At 42.9% G+C, this 20,648-nt stretch overlaps 1 protein-coding gene across 3 annotated transcripts in view; it reads right to left on the reverse strand.

The window, feature by feature from the left end:
* The window catches only part of FAM120C (family with sequence similarity 120 member C), a 109,174-nt gene that overhangs the window by 28,809 nt on the left and 59,717 nt on the right, over positions 1-20,648 (reverse strand). For all 3 annotated transcript variants that reach the window (XM_016943768.4, XM_016943772.4, XM_016943770.4), the window contains exon 10: positions 19,194-19,443. In XM_016943768.4, coding sequence (XP_016799257.2) covers positions 19,194-19,443 — 250 coding nt within the window. The remainder of the gene's footprint in view (positions 1-19,193; positions 19,444-20,648) is intronic.

Genomic DNA, 20,648 nt, shown 5'->3' on the forward strand with positions numbered 1-20,648 from the left:
GCAAGACCCTATCTCTACCAGAAAATAAAAAAAAGAGAGGAAAAGCGAGAGAGCTAGAATGGCTTCTGTTTCTTCTAAGCAAATGAGTCTGAAGAGACTGTCATTTACCCATCTGTGCTATCTTAGATAGCTATTCTGATATCTAAGTCTTTATATATTGTGAATATTAACAGTGTCCTAACTGTTGCAAATATTTCCCCGTTTAGTCTTTTTAATTTTATGTATTTTGGGACATAGATACAGTCACAGTTACTGATCTTCTCCTTTTTATATCTTCTTTTTTGAAGGAGGACTCAGTCTTTATTTATTTTTATTTATTTATTTATTTTGAGATGGACTCTCGCTCTGTCGCCCAGGCTGGAGTGCAGTGGCACGATCTCGGCTCACTGCAAGCTCCACCTCCCAGGTTCACGCCATTCTCCTGCCTCAGCCTCCCGAATAGCTGGGACTATAGGTCTCCTGCCTCAGCCTCCCGAATAGCTGGGACTACAGGCGCCCGCTACCACGCCCGGCTAATTTTTTGTATTTTTAGTAGAGACGGGGTTTGACCGTGTTAGCCAGGATGGTCTCGATCTCCTGGCCTCGTGATCCGCCCGCCTCGGCCTCCCAAAGTGCTGGGATTACAGGCGTGAGCCACTGCGCCGGGCCTACTTTTTTATATTACTTTTTTTTTTTTTTTTTGAGATGGAGTTTCGTTCTTGTTGCCCAGGATGGAGTGCAGTGACACGGTCTCGGCTCACTGCAACCTCTGCCTCCCGGGTTCAAGTGATTCTCCTGCCTCAGCGTCCCAAGTAGCTGAGATTACAGGCATGCACCACCATGCCTGGCTAATTCTGTATTTTTAGTAGAGACGGGGTTTCACCATGTTGGCCAGGCTGGTCTCAAACTCCTGACCTCAGGTGATCCACCCACCTCGGCCTCCCAAAGTGCTGGGATTACAGGCATAAGCCACCGTGCCCGGCCTATTATGAATAATTCTACATGAACATTTGTGAACATGTTTTTGTGTGGACATGTGTCTTCATTTGATGTTCCCATCAGCAATGTATGAGGGTTCCAATTTCTCCATATCCTTTTCAACACTTGCTGGATGTCTTCTTTTTAAATCTCCCACCCGATCCCTTGTCTTTTTGATTATAGCACCTGAATGGGTGTTAACTGGTTTCTCATTGTTGTTATGATTTGCATTTCCCTGATGATCATTTTTTCATGTGCTTATTGGACATTTGTATATGTTCTTTTTTATTTTATTTTATTTTATTTTATTTTGAGACAGAGTCTCGCTCTGCCACCCAGGCTGAACTGCAGTGGTGCGATCTCAGCTCACTGCAATCTCCCCTCCCTGGGTTCAAGTGATTCTCCTGCCTCAGCCTCCTGAGTAGCTGGGATTACAGGCACGCGCCATGCCCGGCTAATTTTTGTATTTTTAGTAGAGACAGGGTTTCACCATGTTGGTCAGGCTGGTCTCGAACTCCTGACCTCGTGATCTGCCCTCCTCGGCCTCCCAAAGTGCTGGGATTACAGGTGTGAGCCACAGCGCCCGGCTGACATTTGCGTATGTTCTTTGGAGAAATGTCTATTCAAATCTTTCACCCATTTAAAAAATTGATTTATTCATCATTTATTGCTTTACTTGTAGGCTTTTTTTTTTTTTTTTTTTTGAGACAGGGTGTTGCTCTGTTGCCTAGGCTGGAGTGCAGTGGCATGATCATGGCTCACAACAGCCTCTACCTCCTGGGTGTAAGCAATCCTCCCCCGACAGCCTCTGGAGTAGTTGGGACCACAGGTGCACAGCTACGCCCAGCTGCTTTTTAAAGATTTTTTTGTAGAGGTGGGGTCTTGCTATGTTGCCTAGACTGGCCTCAAACTCTTGGATTCAAGCGATTTTCACACCTCGGCCACCCAAGGTGTTGGGATTACAGACATGAACCAAGGTATTGGGATTACACACATGAGCTAGTGTGGCCAGCCAATTGTTTGAGTTGTAAGAATTCTTTATATATATTATGGATACTAGGCCCTTATCAGATACATGGTTTGCAAATATTTTCTCTCATTCTGTGGGTTGTGTTTTCACTTTATTTGTAGTCTTGTTTCTAGCACACAAATTTTAAATTTTGATCTAGTCTAACCTGTTTTTCCTTTTGTTACTTATCCTTCTGGCATCATATCAAAGAAACCACTGCCTAACCTGAGTTCATGAAGAATACCTCTTGTCTTCTAAGTGTTTTATAGTTTTCAGTCTGACATTTAAGTCTATGATATATTTTGAGTTAATTTTTGTATATAGTGTGAAGTAGAGGTCTAACTATTCTTTTGCATGTTAATATCCAACCATCTGTTGTAAAGACTATTTTTCCCCCATTGAATTATCTTGGCACCCTTGTCAAAAATTAATTGACCACAAATAGCAGAGTTTATTTCTGGACACTCGAATGTAACTACATTAATTTATATGTCTATCCTTATTCCACTGTTTTTGGTTACTATACTTTTGTAGTAAATTTTGAAACTGTACAGTGTTTGTTCTTTTTTCAACATTATTTTGGCTATTCTGAGTTTGTATTATTAGTCCATTTTCTGTTGCTTATAACAGAATGCCTGACAGTGGGTTATATATAAAGAAAATGAATTCATCTCAAAAGCCCAAACTCTCATCTGTGAGCCTGTGAAATCTAAACAAGTTATCTACTTCCAAGATCTTAGAATTGGCCTGTAATCCCAGCATTTTGGGAGGCTGAGGCAGGAGGATCGCTTGAGTCCAGGAGTTTGAGACCAGCCTAGGCAACGCAGCAAGGCTCCATCTCTACAAAAGATGTAAAAATTAGCTGGCCATGGGTTGGGCGCGGTGGCTCATGCCTGTAATCCCAGCATTTTGGGAGGCCAAGGCGGGCAGATCATGAGGTCAGGAGACGGAGACCATCCTGGCTAACACGGTGAAACCCCATCTCTACTAAAAATACAAAAAAAAATTAGCCGATGTGGCAGCGGGCACCTGTAGTCCCAGCTACTCGGGAGGCTGAGGCAGGAGAATGGCGTGAACCGGGGAGGCGGAGCTTGCAGTGAGCCGGGATTGTGCAACTGCACTCCAGCCTGGGTGACAGAGCGAGACTCCATCTCAAACAAACAAATAAACAAACAAACAAACAAATTAGCTGGCCATGGTGGTTAAGTACCTGTGGTCTCAGCTACTCGGGAGGCTGAGGTGGGAGGACTGCTTGAGCCCAGGAGTTTGAGGCCCCAGTGAACTGCACTTCAACCTGGGTGACAGAGACTCTGTCTTAAAACAAACAAACAAAAAACATACACACATACACACATACAAAACAAAAGATCTTAGAGTTGGAGAATAATCTTTTTTGACTCCATGTGGGGACTCCTAGACACGCTGTGGTGGGAGCCCAACCTGCAAGGCCTCAGGTAGCCCTGTCTGTATGGGTGCAGAGTATAGGCCACATGGTTGCTCAAACTGGTTGGAATCCACTGCCTGAAGGTTTCCCAGGTGGGCAATGCATGCTGCCAGTAACCTCACAGTTCTAGGGACTCAGTGGCAGTCCTGTTCCCATGGCTCCACTACGCATTGCCCTGGTTGGAGACTCTGTGGCAGCTCCAACCTTATGTTCCTACTGGGCATTGCTACAGTAGGGGATCTCTGTGGTGGCTCTAGCCCCGCAACAAGTCTCTACCTGGGCTCCCAGGCTTTCAATGAGATCCTTTTAATGGGTAGAGGTTGCGAAGCCTCCACAGCTCTTACTTTATGCGGGCCTGCAGAATTATCACCATGTGGATGCCACCAAGGTTTACGACTTGTACCTTCCTGAGCTGAGACATGAGCCACACCTGGGGCCATGTGAGATATGGCTGCTCCAGCTGGAGGGGCTGAGATGAGGGAAGCAGCTTTCCCGAGGTGGCACAGGGCAGTTGTGTCCCAGGCCTCCTCCACTCCCAAACAATTCTGTCCTCCAAGGGCTGTGGGCCTCTAAAGGGAGGGGCTGCCTCAAAGATCTCTGAAGTGCCGTTAGGGCCTTTTCCTCATTGTTTTGACTATTAGCACCTGGCTCCCTTTTAGGCATAAAGTGGTGGCTCCTCTGCACCCTTGGTTCCACTCCTGAAAACTCTTTTTCATTCTCTACCACATGACAAGGCTGTGAATTTTCCAAATGTTTCTGCTCTGTTTCCCTTTTCTCTAGCAGTTCACTGTAAACAGTTAGACATAACCATGCAGTAGTCTGAGCACTTTGCTGCTTAGAAATTTCTTCTGCCAGATACCCGAATTCATCATTCTTAAGTTTGGCCTACAACAAAGCCCTTGGAGACGGACACCATTCAGCCAAGTTCTTTGCCAATTTATAACAAGGATGGCCTTTACTTCCATTTCCAATACCTCGCTCATCAGTTCCATCTGAAACCTTATCAGAATGGCCTTCGCTGTCCATATTTATATCAGCATTCTGGTTGTAACCATTTAATCAATCTCTAAGGAGTTATAAACTCTCCCTAGTCTTCTTGTGCTCTAAGCCTTCACTAGAATCTTGGTGTTTTGTAGCCTGCTCCTCCAAATTCTTGCAGCCTCTGCGTATTACCCAGTTCCAAAGCTGCTTCCACATTTTCAGGTATTCATTATCAGAAACAGCCACACTTCTCAGTACCAATTTTGTTTTTTCTTTTTTTTTTTTTTTAGAGCCAGGGTCTTGCTCTGTCACCCAGACTGGAGTGCAGTGGCGTGATCATGGGTCACTGCAGCCTCCACCTCCTAGGCTGAAGTGATCCTCCCACCTCGGCCTCCCAAGTAGCTGAGACTACAGGTGCATGCCACCATGCCTGGCTTTTTTGTTTTTTGTAGAGATGGGGTCTATGTTGCCCAAGCTGGTCTTGAACGCCTGGGCTCAAGTGATCCTCCCACACTTTGGCCTCCCAAAGTGCTGGGATTATAAGCATGAGCCACTGTGCCCTGCCTCTTAGTCTATTTTCTGTTGCTTATGGCAGAATACCTGAAACTGGGTAATTTATAAAGAAAAGGAATTTATTTCTTACAGTTATGGAGTCTAAGAAGTCCAAGGTTAGGGGGCTTGCATCTAGTGAGAGCCTTCTTGCTGGTCATATGGTAAAGGGGCTGATCACGTTCATGTGCTGTATCAGGTCTCTCTTCCTTTTCTTATAAAGCCACCAGTTCCCCTCCCATGATAACCCATTAATCCATGAATGGATTAGCCCATCTGTGAGAGTAGAGCCCTAAAGATCAAATCACATCTTAAAGGCCCTACCACTCAATACTGCCACACTGTGGATAAAGTTTCAATATGAGTTTTGGAGGGGACATTCAACCACAGCAGGGTCCCTTGTATTTACATGTTTTTTTTTTTTTTTTGGAGACAGAGTCTCTGTCACCCAGGCTGGCTGGAGTGCAGTGGCGCGATCTCAGCTCACTGCAACCTCCACCTCCTGGGTTCAAGCGTTTCTCCTGCCTCAGCCTCCTGAGTAGCTGAGATTACAGGCGCGCACCACCACACCCAGCTAATTTTTGTATTTTTAGTAGAGACGGGGTTTCACCATGTTGGCCAGGATGGTCTCGATCTCTTGACCTCATGATCTGCCTGCCGCAGCCTCCCAAAGTACTGGGATTACAGGAGTGAGCCACTGTGCCCGGCCTGTATTTACATATTAATTTTAGCATTAGTTTGTTAATTTCTGCAAAGAAGAAAGCTGGGAATTTGGATTCCATTGCATATGTAGATCAATTTGGGGAGTATTGCCATCTTAACAATATTTTATATTCTTTTTTTCTAGTTAGAAATCAACAAGAAGGATTTTATCTTATCTATAAACATGGGGTATCTTTCTGTTTACTTATATCTTTTATGATTTCTTTTAACAGTGTTTTGTAGTTTTCAGTTTGCCTATATCTCAGGCAACTGAGGTATTTGCCTTTCCTGTCACCAAGATAGTTACTGTCTCTGACAATACTCTGGGCTTAAGGCTTGTGTACTCTCATTTAAAAAATTCCTTTCCTAAAAGAAATGAACAACAAAAAAAATCCCTTTCCTATCTCAAGGTCAGCAAATCATTGCTTAGCTTTTATTCTGCCTTTTATCTTTTTTACATTCATCTTTATAATTAATCCATCTGGAATTTATGTGAGGCATAGCTCTAAATGGATGTTTTCTCCCCAAATACAAATCCAATTCTCTAAATAATTATTTAAAAAATGCATCTCTTCCTCATTGATTTGTGATGCTTTCTTTAGCGTATTTTAAGTTCTAATGTGTCAAGGATCTTATTCATTATTATCTGCTCTAAAACAATGAGCTGTCAATTTTTTGTGATAATACTACATTATTTTGGTATGAGTTTATAATACACTTCGGTATGTAATAGGTCCAAAACACCTCTTTTTTTTTCCAATAACAGTCTTGCTGCAGGACCAAGATATATCTTATTATTATTTTTGTTACATTTTCTAAGCTAATCTTGTTCATTTGCCTTTCCTGATGGACTTTAGAATTATTCTGTCAAGTGAATGAACACTAGTTCTTATGTATCTTTATTCTTCATGTATCGGGATGGCACATGGTTAATCCAAATATCTTGTTATAGCTGAGAGTGAATCCACTGCTTCTTAAAAGATTTGCTTCTCAAGAGAGATTCCTCAACTTTACCCATAAACAAAGAGGAGAAACCTTGTCCAATTTCATGTTCCATCTCTGGAAAACTGTTGATATTTGAATGAATTTTTGCTAGAAATGATAAAGCCTTGATGCATGCCTCTCCCATTCAGCAGGGCTGCCCCTCACCTCCCCTCCAGAAGCCTGACTGAGTTCTTCGGTATCCCTCCCTCCTAAGTGATGACTATTGTATGCGCAAAGGTTCTGCCCTCCTCAAACTGTATCAACCTTTCCTAGAAGACTCAATTTCTCTAGGACATCTAGGAATCTTTTACCTACAGTCTGTGTAAGAAATTGAGGAGTATAGGCTCCTAGCACTCAGTTAGGCTATAACTTCAATGTTCCTACCTGGTGTTTACTTGATATTGCTGGACAATGCAGTATCAAGGATAAGTTAATCTTCATTTAAAATTTAAATTTCCAACCAGACTTTATGCTAATTGTTAAAACTGCATTTTTTTTCCTACCATTTTGTCTTCTTAAAAACACAGGAGGCCGGGTGTGGTGGCTCACACCTGTAATCCCAACACTTTGAGAGGCCGAGGCGGGCAGATCGCCTGAGGTCAGGAGTTCAAGACCAGCCTGGTCAACATGGCGAAACCACGTCTCTACTAAAAATACAAAAATTAGCCAGGTGTAGTGATGGGCACCTGTAATCCCAGCTACTTGGGAGGCTGAGGCAGGAGAATCGCTTGAACCTGGGAGGCGGAGGTTGCAGCGAGCCAAGATCGTGCCACTGCACTTCAGCCTGGGCAACCGAGCGAGACTCCGTCTCGGGGGGGAAAAAGAAAGAAAAAGAAAAAACCCCTCCCAAGACTAAACCAGGAAGAAGTCGAATCCCTGAATAGACCAATAACAAGTTCTGAAAGTGAGGCAGTAATTAATAGCCTACTAACCAAAAAAAGTCCAGGGCCAGAAGGATTCACAGCCGAATTCTATCAGACGTACAAAGAGGAGCTGGTACCATTCCTTCTGAAACTATTCCAAACAACAGAAAAAGAGGGAATCCTCCCTAATTCATTTTATGAGGCCAGCATCTTCCTGAAACCAAAACCTGGCAGAGACACAACAAAAAAAGAAAATTTCAGGCCAATATCCCTGATGAACATCGATGCGAAAATCGTCAAGAAAATACTGGCAAACCGAATCCAGCAGCACATCAAAGCCCTTGTCCACCACGATCAAGTCGGCTTCATCCCTGGGATGCAAGGCTGGTTCAACATACACAAATCAATAAACGTAATCCATCACATAAACAGAACCAATGACAAAAACCACATGATTATCTCAATAGATGCAGAAAAGGCCTTCAACAAAATTCAACAGCCCTTCATGCTAAAAACTCTCAATAAACTAGGTATTGATGGAACGTATCTCAAAATAATAAGAGCTGTTTATGACAAACCCACAGCCAACATCACACTGAATGGGCAAAAACTGGAAGCATTCCCTTTGAAAACCGGCACAAGACAGGGATGCCCTCTCTCACCACTCCTATTCAACATAGTGTTGGAAGTTCTGGCCAGGGCAATTGGGCAGGAGAAAGAAATAAAGGGTATTCAATTAGGAAAAGAGGAAGTCAAATTGTCCCTGTTTGCAGATGACATGATTGTATATTTAGAAAACCCCATCATCTCAGCCCCAAAATCTCCTTAAGCTGATAAGCAACTTCAGCAAAGTCTCAGGATACAAAATCAATGTGCAAAAATCGCAAGCATTCCTATACACCAATAACAGAGAAACAGAGCCAAATCATGAGTGAACTCCCATTCACAATTGCTTCAAAGAGAATAAAATACCTAGGAATACAACTTACAAGGGATGTAAAGGACCTCTTCAAGGAGAACTACACATTACTGTTCAAGGAAATGAGAGGGGACACAAACAAATGAAAAAACATTTCATGGTCATGGATAGGAAGAATCAATGTCGTGAAAATGGCCATACTGCCCAAAGTAATTTATAGATTCAATGCCATCCCCATCAAACTACCACTGACTTTCTTCACAGAATTGGAAAAAAACTACTTTAAATTTCATATGGAACCAAAAAGGAGCCCTCATAGCCAAGACAATCCTAAGCAAAAAGAACAAAGCTGGAGGCATCATGCTACCTGACTTCAAACTATACTACAAGGCTACAGTAACCAAAACAGCATGGTACTGGTACCAAAACAGAGATATAGATCAATGCAACAGAACAGAGGCCTTACAAATAACACCACACATCTACAACCATCTGATCTTTGACAAACCTGACAAAAACAAGCAAAGGGGAAAGAATTTCCTATTTAATAAATGGTGTTGGGAAAACTGGCTAGCCATATGTAGAAAGCTGAAACTGGATCCCTTCCATATACCTTATGCAAAAATTAACTCAAGATGGATTAAAGACTTAAACATAAGACCTAAAACCATAAAAACCCTAGAAGAAAACCTAGGCAATACCATTCAGGACACAGGCATGGGCAAGACTTCATGACTAAAACACCAAAAGCAATGGCAACAAAAGCCAAAATAGACAAATGGGATCTAATTAAATTAAAAGCTTCTGCACAGCAAAAGAAACTATCATCAGAGTGAACAGGCAACCTACAGAATGAGAGAAAATTTTTGCAATCTATCCATCTAACAAAGGGCTAATATCCAGAATCTACAAAGAACTTAAATTTATAAGAAAAAAAAACTCCATCAAAAAGTGGGCAAAGGATATGAACAGACACTTCTCAAAAGAAGACATTTATCCAGCCAACAAACATGAAAAAATGCTCATCATCAGTGGTCATTAGAGAAATGCAAATCAAAACCACAATGAGATACCATCTCACGCCAGTTAGAATGGTGATCATTAAAAAGTCAGGAAACAACAGATGCTGGAGAGGATGTGGAGAAATAGTAACGCTTTTATGCTGTTGGTGGGAGTGTAAATTAGTTCAACCATTGTGGAAGACAGTGTGGTGATTCATAAGCTATTTTTAATTGTTTTTATGTTCCTGGATCTAGTCCATGTAACGTAGAGAACCAAATAAATGGGAAAATGAGCTATTATATGTATTTTGTTTGTTTTGCTTTTTTTTTTTTGAGACAGAGTTTTGCTCTGTCGCCCAGTCTGGAGTACAGTGGTGCAATCTTGGCTCACTGCAACCTCCGCCTCCTAGGTTCAAGCGATTCTCATGCCTCAGCCTCCCAAATAGCTGGGACTAGAGGCGTGTACCACCATGCCCGGCTAATTTTTGTATTTTTACTAGCGACGGGGTTTTGCCATGTTAGCCAGGCTGGTCTCAAACTCCTGACCTCAGGTGATCCACCCGCCTCAGCCTCACAAAGTGCTGGGATTATGGGCATGAGGCACCGCGCCAGCCTACTATATATTTTAGAAAGAAGGTAAATGAAATGTACAACTCCAGAGTTAATATGGGACAATGTAGGGCTGTGGCCCAGGAACACGTTAGGCAGTAGGAAGAATAAATCTTTATCATTATTCTTTAAAAAAAATTTTTTTTGAGACAGAGTCTTACTCTGTCGCCCAGGCTGGAGTGCAATGACGCGATCATGGTTCACTGCAACCTCTGCCTCCCAGGTTCAAGTGATTCTCCTGCCTCAGCCCCCTGAGTAGCTGGGATTAGAGGCGTGTGCCACTACTGCTCGGCTAATTTTTGTATTTTTAGTAGAGACAGGGTTTCACCATGTTGGCCAGGCTGGTCTTGAACTCCTTGACCTAAAATGATCCACCCTCCTCGGCCTCCCAAAGTGCTGGGATTACAGGTGTGAGCCACGGTGCTCGGCCTCATTATTCTTACTGGGAAAACTTTGTAAGTCACTAATCTTAATGTTAAGGTAGTTAGGAAATTAGTATATATTGGGGATCTAGTATGTGGTAGGGTCCCTGAATGTTATCTCAATGTTCAAACTGCTCTGAGACGTAAAATTATATCCATTTATGGTGAGGAAAGAGATGCTCAGAAAGGCTAAAGTGACATATCCAAGCTGAAAAATGCCAGAACCAGCACTCAAACTAAGGTCTGCCCATTTTGAAAGCGAAGTGCTCTGCAGTTCTCTGGTGACTTGTAGGGCTTGACTTCCCCTTTGCACAAAAACTTACTTTTTTTTAACAATGAGAAAGTATAACAGAAACTAGAATATCACACATAATCATGGCGATATCTATCAAGTACCTAGAAATTAATTTAAAATGTAGGAGATCTCAACGGAAAAAAATTAACTATACTAAGACATAAAGGAAGAAACCTGAATAAATGGGAGAGGTAAACTATTATCTTTGGATGGGAGGACTTAACATTATAAAGATGTCAAAGCTCCCCAAATTAATCTATAAATTCAATTCAATGACAAAAAAAATCCCGACAAGATTTTGGTGGAAACTAGACTGATCACAAATTATATATGGAAGAGTAAGGGCTCCTAAGGTGCAAGGATAACTAGTATAAGTCTCAAAAAAGAAAAGAGTGGAGATTTGTGCTGCCTGATATTAAGGCAAATTGCAAACCCTTAATAACTGAAACAATGTGATATTGATGAGGACCCTAATGGGCAGTGAAACAAAATAGAATCCATGAATGAACTTATACAGATATAAAAACGTAGTACATAATATGGCCAGGCGCGGTGGCTCACGCCTGTAATCCCAGCACTTTGGGAGGCAGAGGCGGGTGGATCACTTGAGGTCAGGAGTTCAAGACCAGCCTGGGCAACATGGTGAAACCCGGTCTCTACAAAAATACAAAAATTAGCTGGGTGTGGTGGTGCGCGCCTGTAATCTCAGCTACTCAGGAGGCTGAGGCAGGAGAAACGCTTGAACCCAGGAGGTGGAGGTTGCAGTGAGCTGAGATCGCGCCACTGCACTCCAGCCAGCCTGGGTGACAGAGACTCTGTCTCCAAAAAAAAAAAAAAAAACATGTAAATACAAGGGACCCTGCTGTGGTTGAATGTCCCCTCCAAAACTCATATTGAAACTTTATCCACAGTGTGGCAGTATTGAGTGGTAGGGCCTTTAAGATGTGATTTGATCTTTAGGGCTCTACTCTCACAGATGGGCTAATCCATTCATGGATTAATGGGTTATCATGGGAGGGGAACTGGTGGCTTTATAAGAAAAGGAAGAGAGACCTGATACAGCACATGAACGTGATCAGCCCCTTTACCATATGACCAGCAAGAAGGCTCTCACTAGATGCAAGCCCCCTAACCTTGGACTTCTTAGACTCCATAACTGTAAGAAATAAATTCCTTTTCCTTATAAATTACCCAGTTTCAGGTATTCTGCCATAAGCAACAGAAAATAGACTAAGAGGCAGGGCACAGTGGCTCATGCTTATAATCCCAGCACTTTGGGAGGCCAAAGTGTGGGAGGATCACTTGAGCCCAGGCGTTCAAGACCAGCTTGGGCAACATAGACCCCATCTCTACAAAAAACAAAAAAGCCAGGCATGGTGGCATGCACCTGTAGTCTCAGCTACTTGGGAGGCCGAGGTGGGAGGATCACTTTAGCCTAGGAGGTGGAGGCTGCAGTGAGCCATGATCACGCCACTGCACTCCAGTCTGGGTGACAGAGCAAGACCCTGGCTATAAAAAAAAAAAAGAAAAAAGAAAACAAAGAAAATTGGTACTGAGAAGTGCGGGTTTCTGGTAACGAATACCTGAAAATGTGGAAGCAGCTTTGGGAGGCTGAGGCAGGAGAATCGCTTGAACCCAGGAGGTGGAGTTTGCAGTGAGCCGAGATCACGCCACTGCACTCCAGCCTGGGTGACAGAGCGAGACTCCGTCTAAAAAAAAAAACCAAACATGGTACATAAGAAAGGTCGGGGAAAGAAAGGATCATTCAATACATCAAGCTGGGAAACTGGTGTATTATGTAAATAAAGTTAGATCCTTTCTCACAGCATGTACAAAATATCTACTGTATTAAGGACCTGATATGGAAGGCAACATTATAGAAGTATAAGAAAACGTAGAAAAATATCTTTTTTTTTTTTTTTTTTTTTTCTGAGATGGAGTCTCGCTCTGTTGCCCAGGCTGGAGTGCAGTGGCGCAATCTCGGCTCACTGCAAGCTCTACCTCCCGGGTTCACGCCATTCTCCTGCCTCAGCCTCCTGAGTAGCTGGGATTACAGCCGTATTTTTAGTAGAGACGAGGTTTCACCGTGTTAGCCAGGATGGTCTCGATCTCCTGACCTCGTGATCTGCCCATCTCGGCCTCCCTAAGTGCTGGGATGACAGGCATAAACCACCACACCCAGCCAGAAAAATATCTTTATGACTTAGGGGTAGGGGAGAATTTATTAAATAAGACACCAAAACACACACCATAAAGGTAGAAAATCATGGGCTGGACAGAACCAAAATAAATACTTCTCAGTGAAGGGAGAAGTATACTGATGTCTGCAATTTACTTGGAAATGCAGTAAAAAAGATGGAAAAATCAATGCCTAGTGATGAATAAATGGACAGTTATATGAAGTAAAGCAAATATGATAAATATTAATTATAGAATCTAGGTGGTGGTTATGAGTGTTCACTGTACTATTATTCTAATTTTTCTATATATATGAAATTATAATAAAAAGTTGGCAAAAATTTGCCCACTTTCTGGCTGGGCATGGTGGCTCATGTCTGTAATCCTAGCACTTTGGGAGGCCAAGATGGGAGGATTGCTTGAGCCCAGGAGTTCAAGACTGGGCAACATAGTGAGAGCCTGTCTCTAAAAAAAAAAAAACTTTAAAAAATTAGCTGGGCATGGCCGGGTGCAGTGGCTCACGCCTGTAGCCGCAGCACTTTGTGAGGCTGAGGCGGGAGGATCACTTGAGGTCAGGAGTTTGACACCAGCCTGGCCAACATGGAGAAACCCCGTCTCTACTAAAAATACAAAAATTGGCCAGGCGTGGTGGTGGGCCCCTGTAATCCCAGCTACTCGGGAGGCTGAGGCAGGAGAATCACTTGAACCCAGGAGGCAGAGGTTGCAGTGAGCTGAGATCAAGCCACTGCACTCCAGACTGGGTGACAGAGCGAGACTCTGTCTCAAAAAAAAAAAAAAAAATTAGCTGGGCATGATGGTGTGTGCTGTAGTCCCAGCTACTTAGGAGACTGAGGCGGGAGGATCACTTGAGCTCAGGATGTTGAGTCTGCAGTGAGCTGTGATTGTGCCACTGAACTCCAGCCTTGGTGACAGAGCAGGATCCTGTCTCCAAAAAAAGTAACTTGCCCACTTTTACCACTCCTATTCAACATAGTACTGGAAGTCCTAGCCAAAGCAATCAGGAAAGAGAAAAAAAATATAAGACATCCAAATGGGAAAAGAGAAAGTGAAATTATCCCTGTTTGCTGATGATATCATCTTACATCTAGAAAAACCCTAAAGAATCCTCCAAAAGACTCCTAGATTTGATAAATGAACCCAGTAAAGTGTCAGGATACAAAATCAATGTATGAAAACCAGTAGCATTTCTATACACCAGTAATGATCAAGCTGAGAACCAAATCAAGAAGTCAATCCCATTTACAATAGCTACAAAAAAAAACCACCTAGGAATATATTTAACCAAGGAGGTGAAGGATCTCTACGAGGAAAACTACAAAACACAGATGAAAGAAATTATATATGACATAAAGAAATGGATAAACAATTCATACCCATAGATCGGAAGAATCAATATTGTGAAAATAACCATACTGTCCAAAGTAATCTACAGATTAAATGTAATTCCTATCAAAATACCAACATAATTTTCCACAGAATTAGAAAAAACAATCCTAAAATTCATATGGAGTCAAAAAAGAGCTTAAGTAGCCAAAACAATACTACACAAAAAGAACAAAGCCGGAGGCGTCACATTACCCGACTTCAAACTACTACAAGGCTATAGTAACTAAGACAGCATGGTAGTGGCATAAAAATAGACACATAGATCAATGGAACAGAATAGAGAACTCAGAAATAAAGCCACATACCTACAGCTAATTGATCTTTGATAAAGTTGACAAAACACATACTGGGGAAAGAATACCTTTTTAATGGTATTGGGATAGCTGGTTAGCTACATGCAGAAGCATGAAACTGGGCCCCTATTTCTCACCACATACAAAAATCAATTCAAGATGGGCTGGGTGTGGTGGCTTATGCCTGTAATCCCAGTACTTTGGGAGGCTGAGGTGGGTGGATCACCTGAGGTCAGGAGTTCGAGACTGGCCTGGCCAACACAATGAAACCCTGTCTCTACTAAAAATACAAAACTTAGCGGGGAAGGGTAGTGCACACCTGTAATCCCAGCTACTCGAGAGGCTGAGGCAGGAGAATCGCTTGAACCCGAAAGGCAGAGGTTGTCATAAGCCGAGATCGCGCCACTGCACTCCAGCCTAGGCGACAGAGCAAGACCCCACTCAAAAAAAAGGCTGGGTGCAGTGACTCATGCCTGTAATCCCAGAATTTTGGGAGGCTGAGACGGGCGGATCACCTGAGGTCGAGAGTTTGAGACCAGCCTGACCAACATGGAGAAACCCCGTCTCTACTGAAAATACAAAATTAGGGCCGGGTGCAGTGGCTCATGCCTGTAATCCCAGCACTTTGGGAGGCTGAGGTGGGCGGATCACAAGGTCAGGAGACTGAGACCATCCTGGCTAACACAGGGAAACCCCATCTCTACTAAAAATACAAAAAATTAGCCAGGCGTGGTGGCGGGCGCCTGTAGTCCCAGCTACTCAGGAGGCTGAGGCAGGAGAATGGTGTGAACCTGGGAGGCGGAGCTTGCAGTGAGCCGAGATCGTGCCACTGCCCTCCAGCCTGGGTGACAGAGTGAGACTCTGTCTCAAAAAAAAAAAAAATACAAAATACAAAATTAGCCAGGCGTGGGGGCACATGCCTGTAATCCCAGCTACTCAGGAGGCTGAAGCAGGAGAATCGCTTGAACCTGGGAGGTGGAGGTTGTGGTAAGCAGAGATCACGCCATTGCACTCCAGCCTGGGCAACAAGAGCAAAACTCCATCTCAAAAAAACAAAAACAAACAAAAAAACACAAAAGTCAACTTAAGATAGATTAAAGACTGAAATGTAAGACCTGAACTATAAAAATCCTAGAAGAAAACCTAGAAAAAACTGTTCAGGACATTGGTCTAGGTGAAGAATTCATGATTAAGACTTCAAAAGTGGCCAGGTGCGGTGGCTCACACCTGTAATCCCAGCATTTTGGGAGGTCAAGGCGGGTGGATCACCTGAGGTCAGGAGTTCAAGACCAGCCTGGCCAACATGGTGAAACCCCATCTCTACTAAAATAAAAAATTAGCCGGGCCTGGTGGCGTGCACCTGTAATCCCAGCTACTCAGGAGGCTGAGGCAGGAGAACTGCTTGAGGCTGGGAGGCTGAGGCTGCAGTGAGCCAAGATCACGCCACTGCACTCCAGCCTGGGCAACAGAGCTAGACTCCATCTCAAAAAAAACACCTCAAAAGCAAATGCAACAAAAACAAAAATAGACAAATGGGCATAAATGAAAAAGCTCTTGCACAGCAAAAGAAATAAGAGTAAACAAACAACCTGCAGAATGAGAGAAAATATTTGCAAAATATGTATCCAACAACCACAACAAAAATGCCTGCACCAGGCCGGGCGCGGTGGCTCACGCCTGTAATCCCAGCATTTTGGGAGGCCGAAGTGGGCGGATCACCTGAGGTTAGGAGTTCAAGACCAGCCTCAACATGGAGAAACCCCGTCTCTACTGAAAAAAAAAAAAAACAAAATTAGCCGGGCGTGGTGGTGCATGCCTGTAATCCCAGCTACTCAGGAGGCTGAGGCAGGAGAACTGCTTGAACCTGGGAGGCAGAGATTGCGGTGAGCCGAGATCGTGCCATTGCACTCCAGCCTGGGCAACAAGAGCGAAACTCCGTCTCAAAAAAAAAGAAAAGAAAAAAAAAGCCTGCACCTGTATGTTTATTGCAGTACTATTTGCAATAGCAAAGGTATGGGATCAACCTAAATGTTCATCAATGAATGAATGATTAAAGAAAGTGTGATACACACACACACACACACACACACACACACACACACACACACTGGAGTACTATTCAGCCATAAAAAAGAATGAAATCATGTCTTTTGCAGCAACATGGATGGAACTAGAGGCCATTATCTTAAGTGAAATAACTCAGAAAGTCAAGTACCACATGCTCTCACTTATAAGTGGGAGGTAAATAATGTGTGCACATGGACGTAGACAGTGGAATAATACACATTGGGGACTCAGAAGGGTGGGAAGGGGGTGAGGGATTGAAAATTACTTAATGGGTACAATGTACACTATTTGAGTGATGGCTACGTGAAAAGCCCAGACTTTACCACTATACAATATATCCATGCAACAAAAGGACACCTGTACCCCTTAAATCTATAAAAATAAAGTTTTTTTTTGTTTTTGTTTTTTTGTTTTTTTTTTTGGTTTTGTTTTGAGACAGAGTCTCGCTCTGTCATCCAGGCTACAGTGCAGTGGCACAATCTCGACTTACTGCAACCTCCACCTCCGGGGTTCAAGTGATCCTCCCTCCTCCCAAGTAGCTGGGACCACAGGCGTGCACCACCATGCCCAGCTAATTTTTGTATTTTTAGTAGAGACAGGGTTTTGCCATGTTGGCCAGGCTGGTCTTTAACTCCTGGCCTCAAGTGATCCACCCGCCTCGGCCTCCCAAAGTGCTGGGGTTACAGGTGTGAGCCACTGCACCCAGCCTAATTTTGTTTGTTTGTTTGTTTTTTTGAGACAGAATCTCACTTTGTTGCCCAGGCTGGAGTGCAGTGGCACAATCTCAGATCACTGCAACCTCTGCCTGCTGGGTTCAAGCGATTCTCCTGCCTCAGCCTCTCAAGTAGCTGGGATTACAAGCACCCGCCACCATGTCTGGCTAATTTTGTATTTTTTTTTCTTTTTTTTGTATAGATGGGGTTTCACCATGCTGTCCAGGCTGGTCTTGAACTCCTGGCCTCAAGTGATCCGCCCACCTTGGCCTCCCAAAGTGCTAGGATTACAGGCATGAGCCACCACGCCCAGCCAAGTTAAATTTTTAAAAGGCTAGTAAAAACAAAATACTGCTGGTAAACAAAGAACACTATATATAAAGTTTAAACAAATTGTGACTGATACACATGCACAGACACATGCATGCACACTCAAATATACAAAAGATATTTGCTACATGTGTGTCTGAGTGTACACACATACATATCTGACAAAGAACTTCTGTAATCAGCAAAATAAGACAAGTAACCTAATAAAAAATTTGCAAGACAAATAAAGAAGCACTTCAGAGAATGAGAAAACTCAAATGGCTAATAAGCATAAAAATAGAAGATCAACCTCCTCTGTAGTCAAATGCAAATTAAAATTAAAGATACTACTTGAAAACACTAGATTGGCAAAATTAAGAAGTTTTATGGTATTAGTACTGGCAATAATATGAGGAAATGAAACACATATTGTTCACAGGAATATAAACTGGTGCAGCTATAATCTAGAGCAATTTGGCAGTATTTAGTGAAAAAGCTACATGCATATTTTACAGGATCAAGAAATTCTACTTCTCAGTATATGCTTTAAACTGACTCAGGAACACAAAGAGACACAGACATCTATGAAGAAATCCCCTGCAGCACTATTTGTAATACCAAAGAACTGGAAACAATTATCTATCAATCAGTATTAGTATTTGATAGAACATAACCCAACAGTGAAGAGGAACGATTGATATATGAACATGGACAGACCTCAAAAATAATATTGAGTGAAAAAAAGAAACAGGCCGGGCGGGGTGGCTCATGCCTGTAATCCCAGAACTTTGGGAGGCCAAGGTGGGCAGATCACCTGAGGTCAGTTCGAGATCAGCCTGGCCAACATGGTGAAACCCCATCTCTACTAAAAATACAAAATTAGCAGGCATGGTGGCACATGCCTGCAATCCCAGCTACTTGGGAGGCTGAGGCAGGAGAATCATTTGAATCCAGGAGGTGGAGGTTGCAGTGAACCAAGATTACGCCATTGCACTCCAGCCTGGGCAACAAGAGTGAAACTCCATCTCAATAAAAAAGGGAAAAAAAAGAAACAATGAGATGTACAGCACAATACCATTCATGCCATAAAAGGAAACATGTTTACCCATAGAAAATACTATAGACTGTGCATGAATACATGGATATCTAAACAAATATATGGAAGATGGCTTGGAAGGACACACATCAAATACCCAAGAGTAGATGACTATGGGTGAATAAAAGAAGGAAATTGGATCAGGGACGAGGACTGAACAAGACAAAAACTAAACTAAAACCAGATATAAAAGAGGAGTCATGCATGGACCGATATGACCAAGGATCATAAACTGAGGAGGCTGTCTGAACAATCATTTTCGGTGTTTCTGGCGCATAAGCCAAACATAAAATAAAAATTTCCCCACCTTGAAATACCATAAAAGCAGGTGCTTAAAGGAAATATAAAAAAAGTAAAAGAGAAAGAACAGGCCACCTGCCTGTCAGGTAGCTTACCGGAGTACACAACACATGAGCAGCAGATGGGTGGGGACATTAGCTGGATTGAGCATACTGGGCGTGTCCGACTTCATACAGGCCAGGAAGGCCCGCATCCTTCTGTTCTTGTCTTCAACTGCTTTGCCTAGCCAGAGCTTCTTGAGGTTTGGGCAAGTCCATTCCCGAAATGTCAGTGCAGACACCAGCTCAGGGGTTTGAGGTGACTTCCCTTTATAGGCAGACCACTCTTTAAGGATCACTGAAGGAACTGGAAAACAGAAATTGAGGAAAAAGAGGCTCTAGAGAATCTCTCAGCATTTCTACGGCTAGCCACAGGACATTGACAGGCTCCATTGCATTTCAACTCTTAATTTTCTGTCACAATAATTTTTATTTTTAGCAGCAGGAATAGTACACGTTTATTAAGTGCTTGATATGCAAGTACTTTATATATATCATCTCATTAATCCTCACAAAAATCCTGAGAGGGAACTATTATGATACGTTATCACAAAACAAAAGGCTTATTTTGCAGATAAAGAAATCAAGGGGCTGGGTGTGGTGGTTCACACGTTTAATCCCAGCAATTTGAGAGGCTGAGGCAGGAGGATCGCTTGAGCCCAGGAGTACAAGACCAGCCCCGGCAAGATGGAGAGATCCCACCTCCACAGAAAATTTAAAAATTAGCTGGGTGTGGTGGCATGCGCTGCCAGCGACTTGGAAGGCTGAGGCAGGGAGTATCCCTTGAGCCCAGGAGTTTGAGGCAGCAGTGAGCTATGATCTTCCCACTGCACTCCAGCCTGAGTGACAGAGTGAAATCCTGTCTCTAAAAATAAAATAAAATAAAATAAAATAAAATAAAATAAAATAAAATAAAATAAGGCCAGGCGTGGTGGCTCACACCTGTAATCCCAGAATTTTGGGAGGCTGAGGTAGATCACTTGAGGTCAGGAGTTCAAGACCAGCCTGGCCAACATGGTGAAACCCTGTTTCTACCAAAAAAAAAAAAAAATTAGCCAGGCATAGTGGTGGGTGCCTGTAATCCCAGCTACTCTGGAGGCAGAGGCAGGAGAATCGCTTGAACCTGGGAGGCGGAGATTGCAGTGAGCCAAGATCAAGTCACCACACTGCAGCCTGGGCGACAGAGCGAGACTTCGTTTGAAAAAAAAACAACAAAAAACAAAAAGTAACTTGGAGAAATAAATCAAGGTCCAATGTCACACATTTCTTAGTTACTCTGAATCTTATTTTTTCAGTAGATGCACCAGGGTAAACAAGGAAAGAAGCACAAGGAAGAATTATGTAAATATCTGGCTTTATAATACACAATGAGATACACCAAAAGATATTAAGATATTTCATAAAATTCTCAAAAAAATCAACATCTTTTAGATTCACAAAGGCAGGCTGGGCGTGGTGGTTCACGCCTGTAATCCCAGCACTTTGGGAGGCCGAGGCGGGCGGATCACCTGA

The sequence above is a fragment of the Pan troglodytes genome, chromosome X (assembly GCF_028858775.2).
Source record: "Pan troglodytes isolate AG18354 chromosome X, NHGRI_mPanTro3-v2.0_pri, whole genome shotgun sequence".
NCBI lineage: Eukaryota > Metazoa > Chordata > Mammalia > Primates > Hominidae > Pan > Pan troglodytes.